Raw genomic sequence first — 18,990 nt, 5'->3', positions numbered from 1 at the left:
CAGCTTCCTTACACCCCCTGAAGATGTGAATTACACTTAAAGCGCCTTTGGGAACTCTCGTGGCTTTCTTTCCTTGTGGTTATCAGCATATATATATATATATATATATATATATATATATATATATATATATATATATATATATATATATATATATATATATATATATATATATATATATATATATATATATATATATATATATATATATATATATATATATATATATATATATATATATATATATATATATATATATATACACAGTCAACCTCACTTTACGTCCTACATTCCGCTTTTCCACGCTTGCACTGTGCCCTATTAACCCAGGATGCTCACATTCATGTGTGGGTGTACCTTACACGGTGAAGTATAATTTTTTTAATTTAGCTCCTTATAAAATTCATACAAATTACCCGGCCAGAATATAATTTACATTGCTGGAATTCTTACAATTTGATGATCATTTTGAATATAAACATCATATATTTTGCATTAGACATAAAATTTTTAGATAAAATGTTCACTCTGAGTATGTTATCTTTTGTGCAAAATATATGACGTTTATATTCAAAATATTCCTGGTCTTACAAGGAATCCAGCAATGTCAAATATATTATCCTAACTTTAATCTGAGGTATTATTTAATACAAAATGTTAAAATTTATTTTTTTCACCCACTCTTCTCTTGAAGGGAGGATTGGTGGGGTGTGGGGGGGAGGGTTGGGACTGACCGCGCGGTTGGAAGAGGGGGGAAGGCAAGGTGGGGTACTTTGATTGACAGATAGTGTCGTGAAGAATATTTTTTTTTTATTAACTGAAGATATTTGTTTTAGCTCATAAAATTCATACAAATTACCCGGCCAGAATATAATTTACATAGCTGGGATTCTTACAATTTGATCATTTTGAATATAAACATCATATATTTTGCATTAGACATGCAAATTTTAGATAAAATGTTTAATCTGAGTAAATATGTTATCTTTTGTGAAAAATATATGACATTTATATTCAAAATATTCCTGGTCTTACAAGGAATCCAGCAATGTCAATTATATTACCCTAACTTTAGTTTGAGGTATTATTTATTACTATACCTGGTTTTCCCCCCAAAATTTCTCAGAGGGAAGAGCCGGCAGTGTAGTGTGAGAAGAGGGGGAGGGAGTCGTGTCCATTATTCGAATGGACATTAACTTGGCGACTGTATTTCTCTATTTCTCTTAAGTATTAATTGTGTGCATGTACCATCATAAAATTAAGATGTTATTTTTACTAGAACACAGGTATTGTGTTGGAAAAAGTGAGTCAGGGGTCGGCCTGACCTTATTTCACCAATCCTCATATGTTATGTTATTCACTCTTTACACTGCCTCACTTTCCACAGTAATTCTCCCGGGTTATAATAATCACAGAAAGTGAGGGTTAATCATATATATATATATATATATATATATATATATATATATATATATATATATATATATATATATATATATATATATATATATATATATATATATATATATATATATATATATATATATATATATATATATATATATATATATATATATATATATATATACATACATACATACATACATACACACAGTCTTGCTACCAAGTTAACGTCTCAATTTAACAACCATCCGATCAAGATATCGCCTCAAATCTGTGACGCCTGCTGGACCACCACGCCACGACCCCCTGAGGAGACACGATGATCCTCCCCATACTGGTCAGATATTATTATGTGTTAAAAGAATATGCTTCCTTCCTTGGGTATTTGCCTCCAGGTGTAATGTTAACCTACATCTATTGAGGATAAAATCTTTCACCTACAAATTGACAATAACACATTTGCTGTAATCAGACATATCTAGTTGCCTCAACAATTGCACCCCCAGTTGCAATTGGGGTTGCAATTTCAAATTCTGTGGCATTACTAAGAATAGTGAAGTCTCTGGTGCACTCTTAAGATTAAGAGAGAAAACGGAGGACTCAGGCGTCCTGATGTGAGAGAAAACTACTCGTATGATGGGGGACCAAATAAAAAAAGCATAGCTACATGTTTTGTGGACTACAATATTAAGCGTACCCTTTTCATCACTTTGTAATAAACCTAGCCATGCCTATGTGTGTTTATGATATTTACCATAACATTATATATATATTTAGTGGGTATAAATGGTCATAAGATGGGAAACTTGGGGTTGGGTCTTGGGTAAATGAACCAATTAGAATAAATCCCATAGGTTCTGTACTTTCTTTATCGGTGGGGTTCCAATTAGGCGCGATAACCAGGGGATGACTGTACTGTACTGTATATACTTGTGAGACTGGCCAGTTGCTTCTGGTGTTATGGTACAGGGGTACCAAGTGACAGCACTAGGATCCCGCTTCCTCTGTGAAGGAATAAACAATTAAAATTTAAATTGAAAAAAAAAAGCATTCAAATAATGGGACGTAGCGAACTTAAATGGCCCTAGAACGGGCACAGTCACATATGCATGGTGTATTCTTATAGATTGTGCGGCCAGGCGTACGTTATCTAGTGAATTTAGTCAATATTGTACAGTAACAATGGACCTAAGTGCAAACCTGTATTGTACATGTACTAAATGATTACGGTACTAAAATTGTTATGTCTAATGCAAATATAGCTTGTTTATACAGGTACAGTGGTCCCTCGGTTAACAAGCGCCTCGGTTAACGAGATTTCGGTTAACGATTTACCTTCCATAAGATTCTTAACTTCGGTTAACGAGCAATCCCTCGATTAACGAGTTGTTTACGAGCCGACTTCAACATGTTTTCGCTTGCATTTGGCGGTCCACCAGTTGTAGTATTAGTCCGCCAATACAGTAATCGGTTTTAGGGCTTAAATTCCTTACTATTTTAGGAAATATCAAGAAGTTTATACTATTCAATAATTTTAAAAGTTTAATATTAACTTTTTTAGTCGTTTTAACAATTATTGAACATAATTGAAGGTAAAGAAACTAGTTTCTGGCGTGCCATCCAGCCCGTTAACACACCAGACAGGCGTTAATCTCTCTCTGTTTTCAGTGGAGGTAACATCTTGCTTGAGACTCTCTTCAACTAAACGCTTCTTTTTTCTGTGTTTCCAAGCAAATTATTGGTCATTTTGAAATATATTTTACATATTGACAATATATAATGCAGTGCAGTGTTGATTTAAAGAAAATAATCTTGAAATACACCAAGAGAACTAAAATTTTATGGGTGAAATGGTGCCATGGGGTGACTTCTCTTCCACCCCAATGCCTTCTCTTCTTCCTTCTCCTCCACCCCCATTCTAATTCCCATCATCATTATCATCCAGGAGCCTTCTACATACGCACCTCAAAGTAAGTGAACTTTTCTACCTTTTTTGTTGAATTTAGGCAATTTTCGGTGAGCTGGAACCAATTACCCAAAAACCCATTCAAACAATGGTTTCGGTTAACGAGTTTTTCGGTTAACGAGCAACCTGCTGGAACGGGTTGTGCTCGTTAACCGAGGGACCACTGTGTGTGTGTGTATATATATATATATATATATATATATATATATATATATATATATATATATATATATATATATATATATATATATATATATATATATATATATATATATATATATATATATATATATATATATATATATATATATATATATATATATATATATATATATATATATATATATATATATATATATATATATATATATATATATATACAGTAGTTCTGCTATAACGCGATAATTGTGTTCTTGTAAAATATCGTGTTATAGAAAATCGCGTAATAGAAATAACAGGGCTTATGGAGAAAATAGGGTTAGGTGCAGATTACTCGAAATCGAAAAAATTTAGTAGTTAGCCTAACACAAAGGATAGCACAGTCTAAATAAATGTTACATTCATATCTAATAATGAAATCATACAGTAAATGTAATACTTTACCTTGACAAAATATGAATGTAACTTGATGGGGGAGAAGGGTGATTTTGAGGTTGATAACATCGAGCTTCTCTTCAAGTGTTATATCCTTTCTTACGATCATCACCGGGAATTCTATCACCAGAACGCTTCTTGGAGATATTCTTCTTTACCATATTCACAGTTAATACCACAAAATTGGAGAAATAGTAAGCAAAAATCGCGTTATAGCAAACAAGCGTTCGCGTTATACAAATATTGTTCCTAATTCATAAATCGCGTTAGAGCAAATTCGCGTTATCAAAACACGCGTTATAGCAGAACTCACTGTATATATATATATATATATATATATATATATATATATATATATATATATATATATATTACACAAGATATCCAATTTTTAGTTCTTTTATGTAGTACATTTTATTACAAGTTTTTCAACTCGTATTATTGGGTAGACATATGTAACTTTTTTCATTTATCTTTGCTTATTTATATGCTCACACTATCCTTAATACATATTGTGAAAAAAAGTAAAAGAAATAATTGTCCAAAGGGCAACCCTGTACTGTACTCAAATGTACTAAATAATTACAAAAATTTTGTGTTGTGCAAACTATAGTATGTTTATATTTAAATTAATCAATATCTGACAAGAATTCCAGCAATGTAATTTATATTCTCCCAAGTCAGTTCAGTGACATTTATAAGCAAAAAACTTAAACTCCCTCTATATTACAAATAAATAAATACCACTAGGTAACCTTCGTTGCCGGCTGGTAAATACCTCCCCCCTGCCTGGCTGTCAACCTCACCTCCCCCTTCTGAGGTGGTGAAGGTAGTTTTAGGCTTAAAGTTTTTATCTTATAAAATTTCACAGACTAAACTTAGCAGAATATAGCTTCCATTACTGGAATCCTTGCAAGATAGCAAATAATTTGAGTATAGATATTTCATATTTTGCAAGAAAAGAATTTTTTTTAGTCCTGTAGTGTAGTACATTTGATTTAAAATGAGTTCAGTAAAATGTTGTTCAGAATTATGGCTTTTTCACAGGAAAAAGTCTGTATAACTGACCCCAGTAGTCAGGATAATATGTACTGTATTTGGTGGTTTTTTTTTATTTCATTATTTATCGTTTTTATACATTTAGTACATTCTCCGGAAGATTCGGACAATCGGCTTTTTCAGACAGGTGGTCCCCCCTTTAGTTCGGATCTTTGAGGGTTCACTGTACAGTATTTTTTGTTGTAACTTATTTATTGGTATTATTTTTATTTATTCCTCATTTACTGGTACTGAGTACTGTATACTGTTTTAAGAAAACTATGGCTGCAGGAGGAAAATACACACAAAAGTTTTTTCCTAAATACTTCCTGCTAAAATGGGGGGTGCTTCTTATATGGCTGTGCGCCTTATATGCCATAAAATACGGTAACTCCTCTGTATAATGGATGCTGGACATAACTGAGGCCATCAACAACATATAACAAGCAGACTGGTGTTATCTCCGGTGTCCTGGTTGCTTTTATTGTCTTAGTGGAGAAGCAGCTTCTCTTTATCACCTTCCTTGAGCACATATATCCCTATCATATTTGTAATAGTACTGGCCAATATCCCTCTTCAGTGGCTCCTAAGCATGGTCCTAGATTATTAATTAGTTAGTGTAAATTTTTATATTGCTTTCAAATCCCTGCCATTAGCAGGAGGATCATAACTGGGTATTTTACTTTTTTATGGGGTTAACACTACTGAGTTCATAAATGGGATGACCATGGAAGGACAAATGATTTAGCAATTTAACAAGTATTAATGCAGTAAACGAATTACTTTATTCTCATATGTTATCAGGAACTTAGACAATTACCGTACCTGTTTTTCCTCTTCGCAGATCTCATTCCCGTGAACGAGAACCAGGGAGACGTGACAGAGACCGGGAACGTGAGAGGCGAGATCGTAGGTCTCGTTCCAGGTCACGGTCAAGATCCAGATCTCCTCGAGGTTCCCATCGAAGGTCTCCTGTTTATATGGCAGGACCTTCTGGAAGACATGAGGGTCAGTGGATGTATTAAACATTTGAAGTGAATGGTAGATAAGATATTTTTCAGATAGTCTATGATGTATTTCACCACTCATTGTTCCTTATGCTGACACAGCCAATCCCATATACAGTACCTGAAACACTTCAGTTCATTCATTGTGTAAATTCAAACTGATATTTATGTCTTTATTCTTCACATTATTCTTCACGTATTCTCATCACTGCTTTAGTTCACTTTCACTCTTAACCAGTCTGTCAGATTAGCAGTGGCTGGACTAGGGGCCGGACAAGTAATTTTTCATGCTCGTGTTCCCAGCACTTAACTTGTGCATTGGTTTATGTTTTAAGAGGAAAATATATCCAAATAGGATATTTATTAGGTGGTGAGTGACCCATACATGTCTAACTAGTGAGGTGTGCTTCACCTGATGCCATATAGTGACGTCACAGTTGAGGTAAACTCTAACATCAATGTTTTCTCAATGCTAAGAAGTCTGGGCTAAGAAGGCACAGACTTGTGCTACAGCCTCAGTGACTTCACAGCTGATCCTTCCTATTTTTATGAGTATTCTCAGTGACCTGATATGAAAATCTGTATAATAGCTCCCACTGATTACTGTGTAAGCAGAGTTGTGATACAAATTGAGGTGAAAATATCGACATGAATAAGAAGCAAGGAAAATTGATTGGGTTCTTCAAACACCACTGGATGGAGAAGGTTGAGGGTAAAGGGCATTTAAATGACACAAGTGATCTGTGAGCTAATACACATAATATATTTGATTATTTTAAAATATTTATTTAACTTTTCCCATAAAAAATGGGTAAGCAAATTTTCCTCCAAAATTTGTCAAGGTAAATAGAACAAAATATTTGGCAAGTAAATTTCGAATGTCACTTGCCCAGGACAAATAAATGTTCCACATAATCTGCCCAGCCTGTAATGAACTTTATACTGCACTGTACGGTAGTCAATAATTCATATACAGTATATTCCTGGTGTTTCATATATATATTCCTGGTGTTGTAATTGAAAATTCCTATTTAATATTGGTCCTCCAGTTCGTGTTTGCCATCAGAAGTGTGCATGAAGGATTCCTGAGTCTTGCGTGTTCCCCCCAACATTCATCACTCTTTATTTGGGGCTGACACATATACTGTACCCTTCCTAATTACAAGCCAAACTAGCCTTTTATTGTTTTTGTTTTTATCCTCATGTACCCACACACCACAGGCCTAACTGCACCGTTTCAGAATGGCATGCTTTCATATTTCCTTAATCTCTCCCACTTTATCTTTATTGACATGGATATGATTTCTTTTGAGTGTGTCTTTAAATCTTTAAGCCACATTCTGTCCCTTGAGCTTACCAACTTCTATAACATTATTTTCATTTCCTGAATTCTCTCTTGTTCAAAAGCTTGCAGTTACTTTTATTTTCACTTTTTTCAAATAATGGTCAAATATTGTTTGATTTCCTTTCAATCCGTGTATTGTATGTCGTTCATCATACAGTACATTTTAATTTTCTGTCAAGCATACAGTAAAATCCCTCTTTTATAAACTCATCCTTTAGATGCCTCTGATATATCACACCTCACTTGTCTTAGTACAGGGTATGTACATTAATATTTACGTTAGCCGGAATCCCTCAAACCCGGAACTCTCCAATAGCTGGAATTGAAATTTGCTCGGAAAATCATTCACAAACCGGAATTAAAAAAATAATCCAGCTTTGGGAACAAATCTTCCGAGGTAGAAAATTGAGAGCATTTTCTGAAAATATCTTGAATAAATACGAAAGTTAAGTATTTTTGGAAGGGACCTGACCTGACTCAATGTCAGGTGGAGGTAGGGTGGGGAATTAGTGGTCTCATATTACTGACCTTCTGATGGAATGTCAGGTCACCCTTACTTGGGTTAGGGATTAGTGGGTTTCATGACCTGAAGATGTCTTGAATAAACACAAAACCTCAAGTATTTTTAGGGAGAGTGTGATAAGTATAAGAATAAATGAGCAGAGTTGTATCCCTTCAACATTATATTACATACTATTTTAAAATGTGGAGTGAGAAAGCAGAAATATGTGGGTGATGAGAGAGATGGAGTGTAACATGCACTAGTGTTGCCAAGCGATAAGCTCCTCAACAGCTGATCTTTTAATTTGCCTCCACAGTCACACAACAAGACCCTCACTGGACGCTTGTTGTCTTAATTCTCATGTGTGTGTGTTTTGAGCTTGCCAAGCACATTGTAGAATTTGAATAAGTTGAGAAGAGTTTGTTCAGGAGTCAGGTGGTGAGGAGACATTCCAAGACACGTAGACAACACACGTATTAACAGCACTACTAAACCATTGTCTTATAACATTTTACATTATAATTTCTATTTTAAAATTAATTGATACATGATGGCTCAACTGGGCGACTTTTGCACTTAGACAACTGATCAATGAATAAACCAGGGCATTTGGAGATGCATTATACAGTAGTGATGTCACAATGCTTTGAAACTACAAAAACATAAATTATCACAACCTGTACTCAAATGTGCTAAGTTAATTACTAAACTTATTATGTCTGGTGCAAAATAGGGGATGTTTATACAGTACTTAAATTAATCATTATCTTACAAGAATTCCAGCAATGCAAGTTATTTTCTCCCAAGTCAAGTGAGTGACATTTTATAAGCAAACAAATTAAACCCCTTGCCATTCATAAACCTTGATGACAGTACAGTAGTTTGATGAATAGTAGTGACAATTGTAGTACAGTACGCTACTATTCATCAAACGACTGTCATTTACGATATAAAATTGATTATTTATTAATTCATTAATTAATACCCCAACACCACATCATACACACACAGACAACATCTAACATCTAGTTTACAGTCTTTTGTGTGAGACAATGAGTTGGAGGGAGGCAGACACCCTAACACCACCCACACAATCCCATATTGTATGACATAAATTTATGCGTGGTTAACTGCTTGGTGGTGAATTAAAAGAACAGCTGTTGAGGAGCTTACTGCTTGGCAACACTGGTGCATGTTACCACTCCTTTCCACTCCATCTCTCTAATCACCCACACCTTGCTTTCTCACTCCATCTTTTAAAATGTTATGTAACGTAATGTTGAGGGGACACATTGCGATAAGTGTACAGCAAGTATAAAAAATGCTGTATTTTAGCTTTCATGCTTATTCAAGACATTTTCAGGTCCTGAGACCCACTAATTCCCCATCCAACAATGGGTGACCTGACATTGTATCAGAAGGTCCAGTACTGTAATATGAGACCTCTAATATAACTAGCAGTGATGTAGGTACCTGTTGTAAATCGAAAGTTGCGAATTCGTATTCAGGGAGAGTTGTTGGAGCTTCCAATAACTTGATGACATAAAAAACCATTGACTCTTCAGGCTTCTACTCCCTTAACTCATGAGACATAAAGGCAAGCATGAACTTAGCATGCTTCTCTGTTGGGCGCTGTAAATGCTTCTGCGCTTCACCTTACACAGGATGTAGGGGGGGGGGGGTGGCAAATAAAAAAAATCCTATCTTACCTCCACCTGACATTGTCAGGTCAGGTCAGTCACACGAAACCCACTAATCCCCCACAGCTGCATGGGAGTGGAAAATACCAGTCTTTGCTGTAATGCAGCTTCATTCACAACCATATATGGATTTTTAGTTTTTAAATATATTTGTTTAACCAAACTTTAAGATAAACTACAGCATTCTGGATTATTTTAGTTAGCAAATGGAGTTTCTAACTTAATTAGAACTGGTTTTACAGACTGGTAGTTTAGACTCTAAAACTCCCCAGCACACAGACACATTCTGAGGATGTGGGCTAGTGTTTGTCTGTGCAAGATGCATAGCTTAGACATTCGGAAAGTATTTCCAGTAACAAGAAATATTTACAGGGTTGGAGGATTTTTCTGGGTTTGAGAAAGTTGCCTGGTTAGCCGGAAATCTCTCATTCCCGGAAGTGCTCTGCACCAATTGTTCCGGCTAACAAGGATATCACTGTACAGTACTGCATGTGTACACCTCTTATTTACTTTGCAACTTCATTTTACTGAAGTAAAAATGTTCCAGTTCCTTCTATTCATCATAAATTCAACTAGTTTGCCTTATTTTATCATTAGTACTTACTGCCTACACACATTTGTCTTGTTTGCTTTTCCTTCTCTTTCATAATATAAGTACGTATAGGAGTGGTACAGTCGGTCCTTAACATACGCGGGGGTTACGTAACAGAGATACCCGTGGATGTTAAAAATCCGCGTATATGTGGTGCTGCCCCCCCCCCCCAAAAAAAATAACCTGGTCCCCCCATGTCCTTATTTACCGTATATACCTGTGTGTAGTTCAAGTTTTTAAGACCAAATTATTTGGCAAAAAATTGGGGCTCGACCTCTGAACGGGTAATAGTTTCGTTAGGTTGAAAAATATTTACCAGTAACTACCAGTAAACAATGGAAACGATGCACCAACGCACCACCAGCTGTGAGTGTCGGCACAGTTGCCAGGGCAGACCTCTTGCGTCATCATAGCAAGCCCAAAGTAGCCAAATCCATGGTATGGCAGCACAGGACGATGTAAAACAAAGTATTCATTTATTGAAGTTTATTTATAGATACTGTACATAAATTTTTGTTCATTACATTTGAAACATCAATCTTTGTTAATTAAATTTGAAACAAAAGAAAACTACGATACCGTATTTTCATTAAAATATTACATCACAAGTATATTTTACCTTAACTGTGACTGAATGAATATAGGTATTCTCAGAAATAAATATGGAAATATAATATTTTTGCTGGAATGACGTACATATTACAGTGGAAAGACGAAAACAATGACTTTCGCTTTCTTTCGTTATTCAAAAGATTTTACAGTAATCGCTTTTCGAATGGTTTTCAGTTAAAAAACTGTTGTACTCGTGCTGTATTACAATAATATTCTATCCTATCATTAGCCTTATAATCCCACAACTGAAAACCATTCGAAAAGCGATTACGGTAACATCTTTTGAACGAAAGAAAGAGAAAGTCATTGCTTTCGTCACAATTTTATCCCACTTTCCACTGTAATACGTACATCATTTCAGCAAAAATAATACATTTCCATGTTCTCAGAAATAAATGGTAGTTTTGTTGAAACGTAATGTACAATATTTAATATTAAAATGCAAAAATAGCTATAAAAACAATTAATACGCCCGTAATGTACTGGCTGGCATCTCCACTCGTCCCTGCTCCCGCGTCCAAGGTCACCACTCCTCCCAACTCGCTCCCTCCTCTGCCTCCTCCACCTCCTCTGCCTCCTCCACCCCCTCTGCCTCCTCCACCCCCTCTGCCTCCTCCACCCCCTCTGCCTCCTCCCCGTCACTACTGCCGACAACGAACACAAATGTTTTGTGAATAACTGCACCTCCACTTCCTATGTACAGTACTGAACTGTACTGTGCTGTGCATTTTTACAAACAATAAACATGGCAAGAAAAGCTATTAAAAAAAAGAGATAAAAATTTCACTTTACTGTACAGTACCTATCCTCGGCGACAGGACGGGGGTCATCGGGCTCATCGTCACTCAATTCCATAACGGGTGGTGAAGTGGGGGCGACGGTGGATTCAGCTGCTTCCTCACTGCCGCCAGTGATTGATGGTGTTAAATCTCTCCTTCGGTGATCAAAGAACATGGTGATGGGGAGTTGTCGTCTCTTTCATTCATTTCTTCCATGATGTTTTTGTATGGAGCGAAAACGTCATCCATCCCTCGCATGAATTTCAGGGCACGCACCATGGAGGGGTCCATACTATAGGCCAGGTTTTTCAGTGCCTCAATATTCCTGGTCATCTCCCCCAACTTCTCCAATGTTATTTCTTGGTGCTCTTCCTCATCCTCTTTCCCTTTCGCTTCCTCTTCCTTGCCTGAGTCTACTAACTCCTGTAGATCCTCCTCGGTCAGCTCAGTGTCGTGCTCTTCAATTAGCTCCCTAATCTCGTCCTCTGCCATGTCCCGGAAGCCTTCAGCAGCCACTTTCCTTGACAGTGCCAGGGTCTTTCTGAATATTTTCATTAAAATCCATCAAAATCATTTTCCTTGTCATCGTCTTAAGCACCAAACAGCTCCTCCCAGTCTTCTCCTTGAGCAGGGCTAGAGGGTACGTGTTTTTTGAATCGTTTTCAATTAAAAAAATGTTACAGCACATGTATATTTTACCTAAACTGTGCCTGAATGAATATATTCTCAGAAATAAATAGTAGTTTTGCTGAAACGTGATGTATATCAATGTAAAATAGGATAAAATACATGACGAAAACAAAAGACTTTACCTAACCTTCGAATGTTCAAGAGATGTTACTCGCTTTTTTAATAGTTTTCGGTTAAAATACTGTTATATTACAATGATATTATATTCATACTGTGCTTGATATACTACATTCACGAAAATGAAATATTTCTGCTGAAATGACGTACGTATTACAGTGGAAAGTGACGAAAACAATGACTTTCGCTTTCTTTCGTTCAAAAGATATTACCGTAATCGCTTTTCGAATGGTTTTCAGTTAAAAACTGTTGCATCACAAGTGAATTAGGATAGAATATTATTGTAATACAACAGTTTTTTAACTGAAAACCATTCGAAAAGCGATTACGGTAACATCTTTTGAACGAAAGAAAGCGAGTCATTGCTTTTGTCACTTTCCACTGTAATACGTACGTCATTTCAGCAAAATATTACATTTCCATATTCTCAGAAATAAATAGTAGTTTTGCTGAAACGTAATGCATTTCAATGTAAATTAGGATAAACTACATGAAAACAAAAGACTTTACCTTGCCTTCCGATGTTCAAGATATGTTACTCGTTTTTTTAGTAGTTTTTGGTTAAAATACTCCTATATTTGTGATATTCTATTCATACTGTGCTTGATATACAGTTGTGCCCCGCTTTACGCGGTCAATTGAACCCACAGGGTACAGCGTTAAGTGAAAACCGCGTTAAGTGAACAACAGAACATATGGGATTAATTCCAATAGAGACTGGCCCGACCCCCAAACTCCACTTTTTGACGACACACAACTATGTTGTAGTAAAAATTTGATCTTAACTTTATGATGGTATGAACAAACAAGTAATATAGAAGAGGTTAGGTTAGGAAAAATAAAGGTTAAGTTAGGAAAAATAAAGGTTAGATTCGGAAAACTAAAAGTTAGGTGTAACACTTACGTTAGTAGAAGACACACACTGCGTAACCTTACAGCACGGCTTGCCCAGGCGGAGGGAGGCGGGAGGGGAGGGAGGGAGGGAGGGAGGAGGAGGGAGAGGCGAGGCAGGCGGGAGCGGGTGGCGGGTGGGGCGAATCTAAAAATAGCGTCTCGAGCCGGACACTCTGCGCGTATATGGGTAGATTAACCGCGTTAAGTGAAAGTTCGGTTCTGGCGAGGCACCGCGTATATGAGAAATCGCGTTAAGTGAAACCGCGTAAAGCGGGGTACAACTGTAATACATTCACGGAAATGTAATATTTTTGCAACTACAATGCTGATGTCAACACAAGCGTGGTTACAGCGAGACTGACTAAGTTAGGGAGAGCTATGTGTGTGTGTGTGTGAGGTTGCGGGAGCGGGCACTGTCCCGTGTTCGGTGCCGCGCGCGACTTGAATGGCGCTCGATTTGAATGTACTTCAATTTCTTCAATGTACAGAATATTCCTCCGGCGGGGCAATCCGCGTATTTGCAAATCCGTGTATTATAAACCAGCTTATGTTAAGGGCCGGCTGTATTTTTAACTCCATGCCCTTGGGATTAATTGTACTGTACAGGTTGACAACCCTTTATCCGAAAGTTTTTTGTGGGGCTTTTTTTTTTTTTTTTTCTAAAGGGATTATTAGCCCACCCAGGCACAGATCACTGACCCACATCGGGGCCTGGGGGGGCGGAAAAATAGTAATAATAATAATAATAATATAATAAAATTTTTAATAATTATACACCAAAATAAAATAATAATGATTACAATAATAATAATAATAATAAAATATAATAATAAAATTAATAATAATAATAATAAAATATAATAATAAAAAATAATAATAATAATAATAACAATAATACTGTAATAATAAAATATTAATACAGTAAAGAAATACAAGAAGAAAAAAAGATCAAAAGTGAGAAACACGACCTAGACCTATGAATTATTATTATTATTATTATTACTATTATTATTATTATTATTATAATTTTTATTATATTTTAGACCCCCAGGCCCCAATGTGGGTCAGTGATCTATGCTCGGGTGGGCTAATAAAAAAAAAAAAAAAAAAAATCCAAAAACCGAAATGCCTCCGGCCCCAAGGATTTCGGATAAAGGATTGTCAACCTGTACCATACCTTGGAGGGCTGTTTCACACATACATATGCATTTATGTTGTGTGCTTATTTCTTTTTTCTCCATTTTTAGATGGTCCATCACAAGAACTGTCAGCAGAGGAGAAGCAGATGCGTGAGGTGCTGGGATTTGCATCTTTCCACTCCACAAAAGGTGGGTAGCGTGATTTGGGTAAATGACTGGGAGTTAACATGGGTCTCCTTAGAGTTTATGGTTACAGTAATTTGTTCTTTCTTGGTGCTTTCTCATGACATGCATGTATTTTCATATAAGTATATCGAATATTGGTATTTCCACAACTATTTCTTTACCAGTCTTTTATTTGTGAAGTGTACTGAAAGGGTATTTCTTTTAAAAAAATTTGCTTGTTTTGTTTGATTGGCAGATGAAATCTGAAACCTACTGATAATTGATGTTTTACCAAATATAATGCATATGACTTCATCCTGCCAATACAGTATATTGAATTTGATATTTGAACAGTTTGTTTTCTGTAGAATGAAGTAAATGATAACACAACACAACCTGGTAGCTAGGCAGAGTACACACACATAACAGGATCAGCCAACTAGCTGGTCTCCCTGAAAGTCCTGTGTACAGTACTTAATTAAAAGTTGGGTGATGCATACAAAAACATCAAATTATTATTATTTTTTTGTATCTAATGAGAGAGACAAAATTTCGTAGTGTTATTGATTTTGAATCAACAATTATCAATTTAAAAAGGACAATATAATTTAACCTCGTCCTGACTAAATTATGAATTTTGTATGCTGTACTATGCAACTCTCATTTTATGTAAACATTTATATGGTACACTTATCTCCCAGTTTGTGGAAAGGATATGTTCTTAAAAATTCTTTCATAAAGTATATTTCTGTAAAACTATTTACCCCTGACTTCCATTACTTGATTGAGTTGAGTTCCTAAGGATTTTTATTTATTTATTTTTTAACTCGAGACATAATAAAATTATACTTAAGAATACAGTAAGCCTTTTATAAGCACAGAATACAGTCCTGGTTGGGTATCCCTTATCCGAAATTCTCAAGTCCGAAATGCTCTACTTCATTATATTTATGGTAGATAATACACTGAATGTTTCATATATCATAAATTTTACTAGGGTAAGTATGAATGTGTAATGAATAAAGGTAAGACACAGGCTACTTAACACCTCGGAGTCAGGTGTCATGGTGATGCCAAATAAACGGTAGTGATTGCTTACCTTTCTGAGTCTATAGTGTACATCTTATCATATGTTATATAGCCAAAATGACTGATTTATATTTCATGCTGAATATATGTATCCATATACTGTAAATGAAATATAAATGAATTTTGTTCATAGACTTGGACCCCATCCCTGCTGGGTGAGCTACTGCATTATACAGGTTCTCTATACAGGATATAGGTATTCCAAAATTAAAAAATATCCCATATCCGAGACCCTTAAGACCCGAAGCATTTCAGATAAAGAATACCCAACCTGTAATTTGTATAGCGAACATTTGTGTAGTATGGGGTACATTTGTGTTCCTGAAGAACATTGCGTTATAAAAAATCACATTATAATAACAGCGGATTCAATGGGAATTAAGAGGTTAGGGGGTACTGTAGTAGGTTCAAGAACACCAACAATTTGTTGTATTGTTGTTAGTTTTTGTGTTCTTTTATAATATGTGTTTAAGTTTGATAATATCTTTCATTAATCGAATACAAATTTGTGAAGGGAAAATGCTAATTACAGTCTGTTAGTCTGCATTGTTAAGTGATAGGAAGCATAGTCATGAAGTAGGGCAAAGAAGGAAAATGATGAAATTAGTGACGTGTGACTCGCTTAACAACTTTTATTGCTAAAACCTTATTAATAAAAAAAAATACTACCTGTGAGAAATGTAAATAAACTTATAAGAATGTTTGAGAGGTACATATGATACATATGCAGGCTGAACAAAGACTGAGGTATGTGGGGTTGCCAAGTCTGATTTTCCAGTCATTACCATATCCAGGCCAAAGGAGGGGGGGGGGGGAATCCCTGAGGCCTGAGCCTCTAGGGAACCCGGACAGTAGGGTAAAATGCCCTAATTACTACACACAGTTCATAAATATAATATACACATTCATAAGAAAAAACTATTGGCGGAACTGCGATCAATCAACCAAGAAACTCGTACCTTGAATATTGGTCTATGGAAGCCCTTCATTTACCCTCACATTCTTAAAGTGGGATGATGTTGCTCTCGTGAGTGCATTGAATTATTTTAAAAAGCACCTTCAAACATCATTGTTGAATTTTTTGTAGATTTTGAGATGTTATTGTTAATTTCTTGATGTGCTTACCGTATATCTCGGCTTATAAGACGGAATTTGAACATTAAAAAAATCTGCCCAAAGTTAGGGGGTCGTCTTAATCACCAAGTATAAAATTCTTACCTCTTAAATATTGCGGTCAAGAGTGGTGATGGAAACATGGTAAACCACTCACAAAGTCCTACCAGGGAAAGTGACCTTGACTGTGACCGCCTGTGGCTATTTTTAGCTGTCCTTGTGTTCGGAGGTGGTCAGTAATGCATATCTGTATATTTACTGATCATAATACTTATCTCCTATAAATAATTAATTTAAAATTTATTTTTTTACAAAGAATATTCAGTAAATGACTGCGTTAATTCTTGAAACTACCGACAGTGGTAAATTTAGGATATAAATGATGAACAGAAGTCACGTCATGGATTCTCATGGATTCGGAGTTTGGTCCTTAATGATCACCTACCAGTTATAATGCTAGCCTCCCTTTTTTGCGAAACAAGTATATAAATTAAAGAAAATACTTGCAGTGTGTTTAATGTATTACAGTATATTATAAATAAATAAATAAACAAATAAATCGGCAAATCTATTTCAAGTAAATGGAAATATTTTACTCACACCAACATTAGTTCCAATTAAATAACTGCCCCTTAAGTGAGTCACTAGTGTACACCAGCCGGTAAAATTTGATGCCAATACTTGAAGTGAATTGGCATTATTTTAAATAACCAACCATAAATAAATGGAAAAAAGATCAAAGGTGAGAAACATTATATTGTATGTATGTTGTGTTGTCAAAGGAAGAGAAACAATTGAAACTCTGCAATTGTGTTTAAATGAGGCAGAAAGATAAATTAGCAACCTAAGACTTGGTCACAATTTTCATGATGCCATATGGAAATAGGGTCTACCATTAGACAATACTGTACATTATGCTTCCAATATCTTCCCAGGCAGTAGAATCTCCCTGTTTGGTAGCTGCCTAAAACTTTTAGTAATATTACTTTGATACAACATGATAAATTAGACAAACAATGAAAATAAACAAACAAAAGTTATTTACCAAGACCTCTCTGAGAACAGAGGGATGGAGGAGGAAGGAAGGAGGTTGAGATAAGACTGCTATTTATAGCCTGTCTTTGTGTAGGAAGTCGACCACACTAGAAATAATTAATTTTATTATTGTAGTGTTGTGAGAATGTGTGATTGGTGTGGGGGGTTGTGGTAGTGTTGTGAGGATGTGTGAGTGGTGTGGGGGGTTGTGGTAGTGTTGTGAGGATGTGTGAGTGGTGCGTGAGGTTGTGGTAGTGTTGTGAGGATGTGTGAGTGGTGTGGGGGATTGTGGTAGTGTTGTGAGGATGTGTGAGTGGTGTGGGGGATTGTGGTAGTGTTGTGAGGATGTGTAAGTGGTGTGGGAGGTTGTGGTAGTGTTGTGAGGATGTGGAGTGGTGTTGTGAGGATGTGAGTGGTGTGGGGGGGTTGTGGTAGTGTTGTGATGTGGGATGCTGGAGGATGTGTAAGTGGTGTGGGAGGTTGTGGTGAGGATGTGTATGTGGTGTGGGGGTTTTGGTAGTGTTGTGAGGATGTGTAAGTGGTGTGGGGGTTTTGGTAGTATTGTGAGGATGTGTAAGTGGTGTGGGGGATTGTGGTAGTGTTGTGAGGATGTGTAAGTGGTGTGGGGGGGTTGTGGTAGTGTTATGAGGATGCTGTATGAGTAGTGTGGGGGTTTTGTGGTACAGTTGTGAGGATGTGTGAGTGGTGTGGGGGGGTTGTGGGAGTGAGTCATAACCACACACCACCCTCAACACACTACCTCTTTCCTGCATCACCATCCAACACTACCAACGTGCAACACACCTGGTCATCTCTACATTATTAACACCTATACTGGAATTGATTGGGATCAGGTGCTGTGTACATCGATGTATTTCTGCCCCTGACACTGAATATGTCATCAACCTCTAGGGTCCAGGATAATATTAAGCCCTGGCACGGTGACTCCTCTCTCTTTAAGTGCATTAAGGTGATTGAATTTGGCGTCATCTAATCCCTAACTTCATAATGGAGTTGTCAAGGCTTCACTGTAATTACAATCTCCAGTTTTTTAGTTTCGTTTATTCAACTGGTATTATATCTACATGTATATTATTTTGCTGTACTGTATAATAAAGTGTTTATAAAGAAAACAAAATGCCTTTAACAAGAGTTATTTAACCAGACGTGGACATTTCTTTTTGTAAAGCCATATGAAGTATGAAATAC

General features: G+C 36.1%; 1 protein-coding gene across 8 annotated transcripts in view; it reads left to right on the top strand.

Moving 5' to 3' along the window:
* LOC121863242 (TATA-binding protein-associated factor 2N-like) overlaps positions 1-18,990 on the top strand; it is a 103,531-nt gene that overhangs the window by 19,772 nt on the left and 64,769 nt on the right. For all 8 annotated transcript variants that reach the window (XR_006088362.1, XM_042361754.1, XM_042361753.1 and 5 more), the window contains 2 exons: positions 5,847-6,010; positions 14,488-14,568. Coding sequence is in view for 7 of the 8 variants with exons in the window: in XM_042361754.1 (XP_042217688.1) it covers positions 5,847-6,010; positions 14,488-14,568 (245 nt within the window). In the remaining variant the exon portion in view is untranslated. The remainder of the gene's footprint in view (positions 1-5,846; positions 6,011-14,487; positions 14,569-18,990) is intronic.

The sequence above is a fragment of the Homarus americanus genome, unplaced genomic scaffold (genome assembly GCF_018991925.1).
Source record: "Homarus americanus isolate GMGI-L3 unplaced genomic scaffold, GMGI_Hamer_2.0 scaffold46197, whole genome shotgun sequence".
In the NCBI taxonomy this organism is placed as follows: Eukaryota; Metazoa; Arthropoda; class Malacostraca; order Decapoda; family Nephropidae; genus Homarus; species Homarus americanus.
The sequence above is the reverse complement of the archived record's forward strand: the minus strand, read 5'-3'. Positions and strand labels throughout refer to the sequence as shown.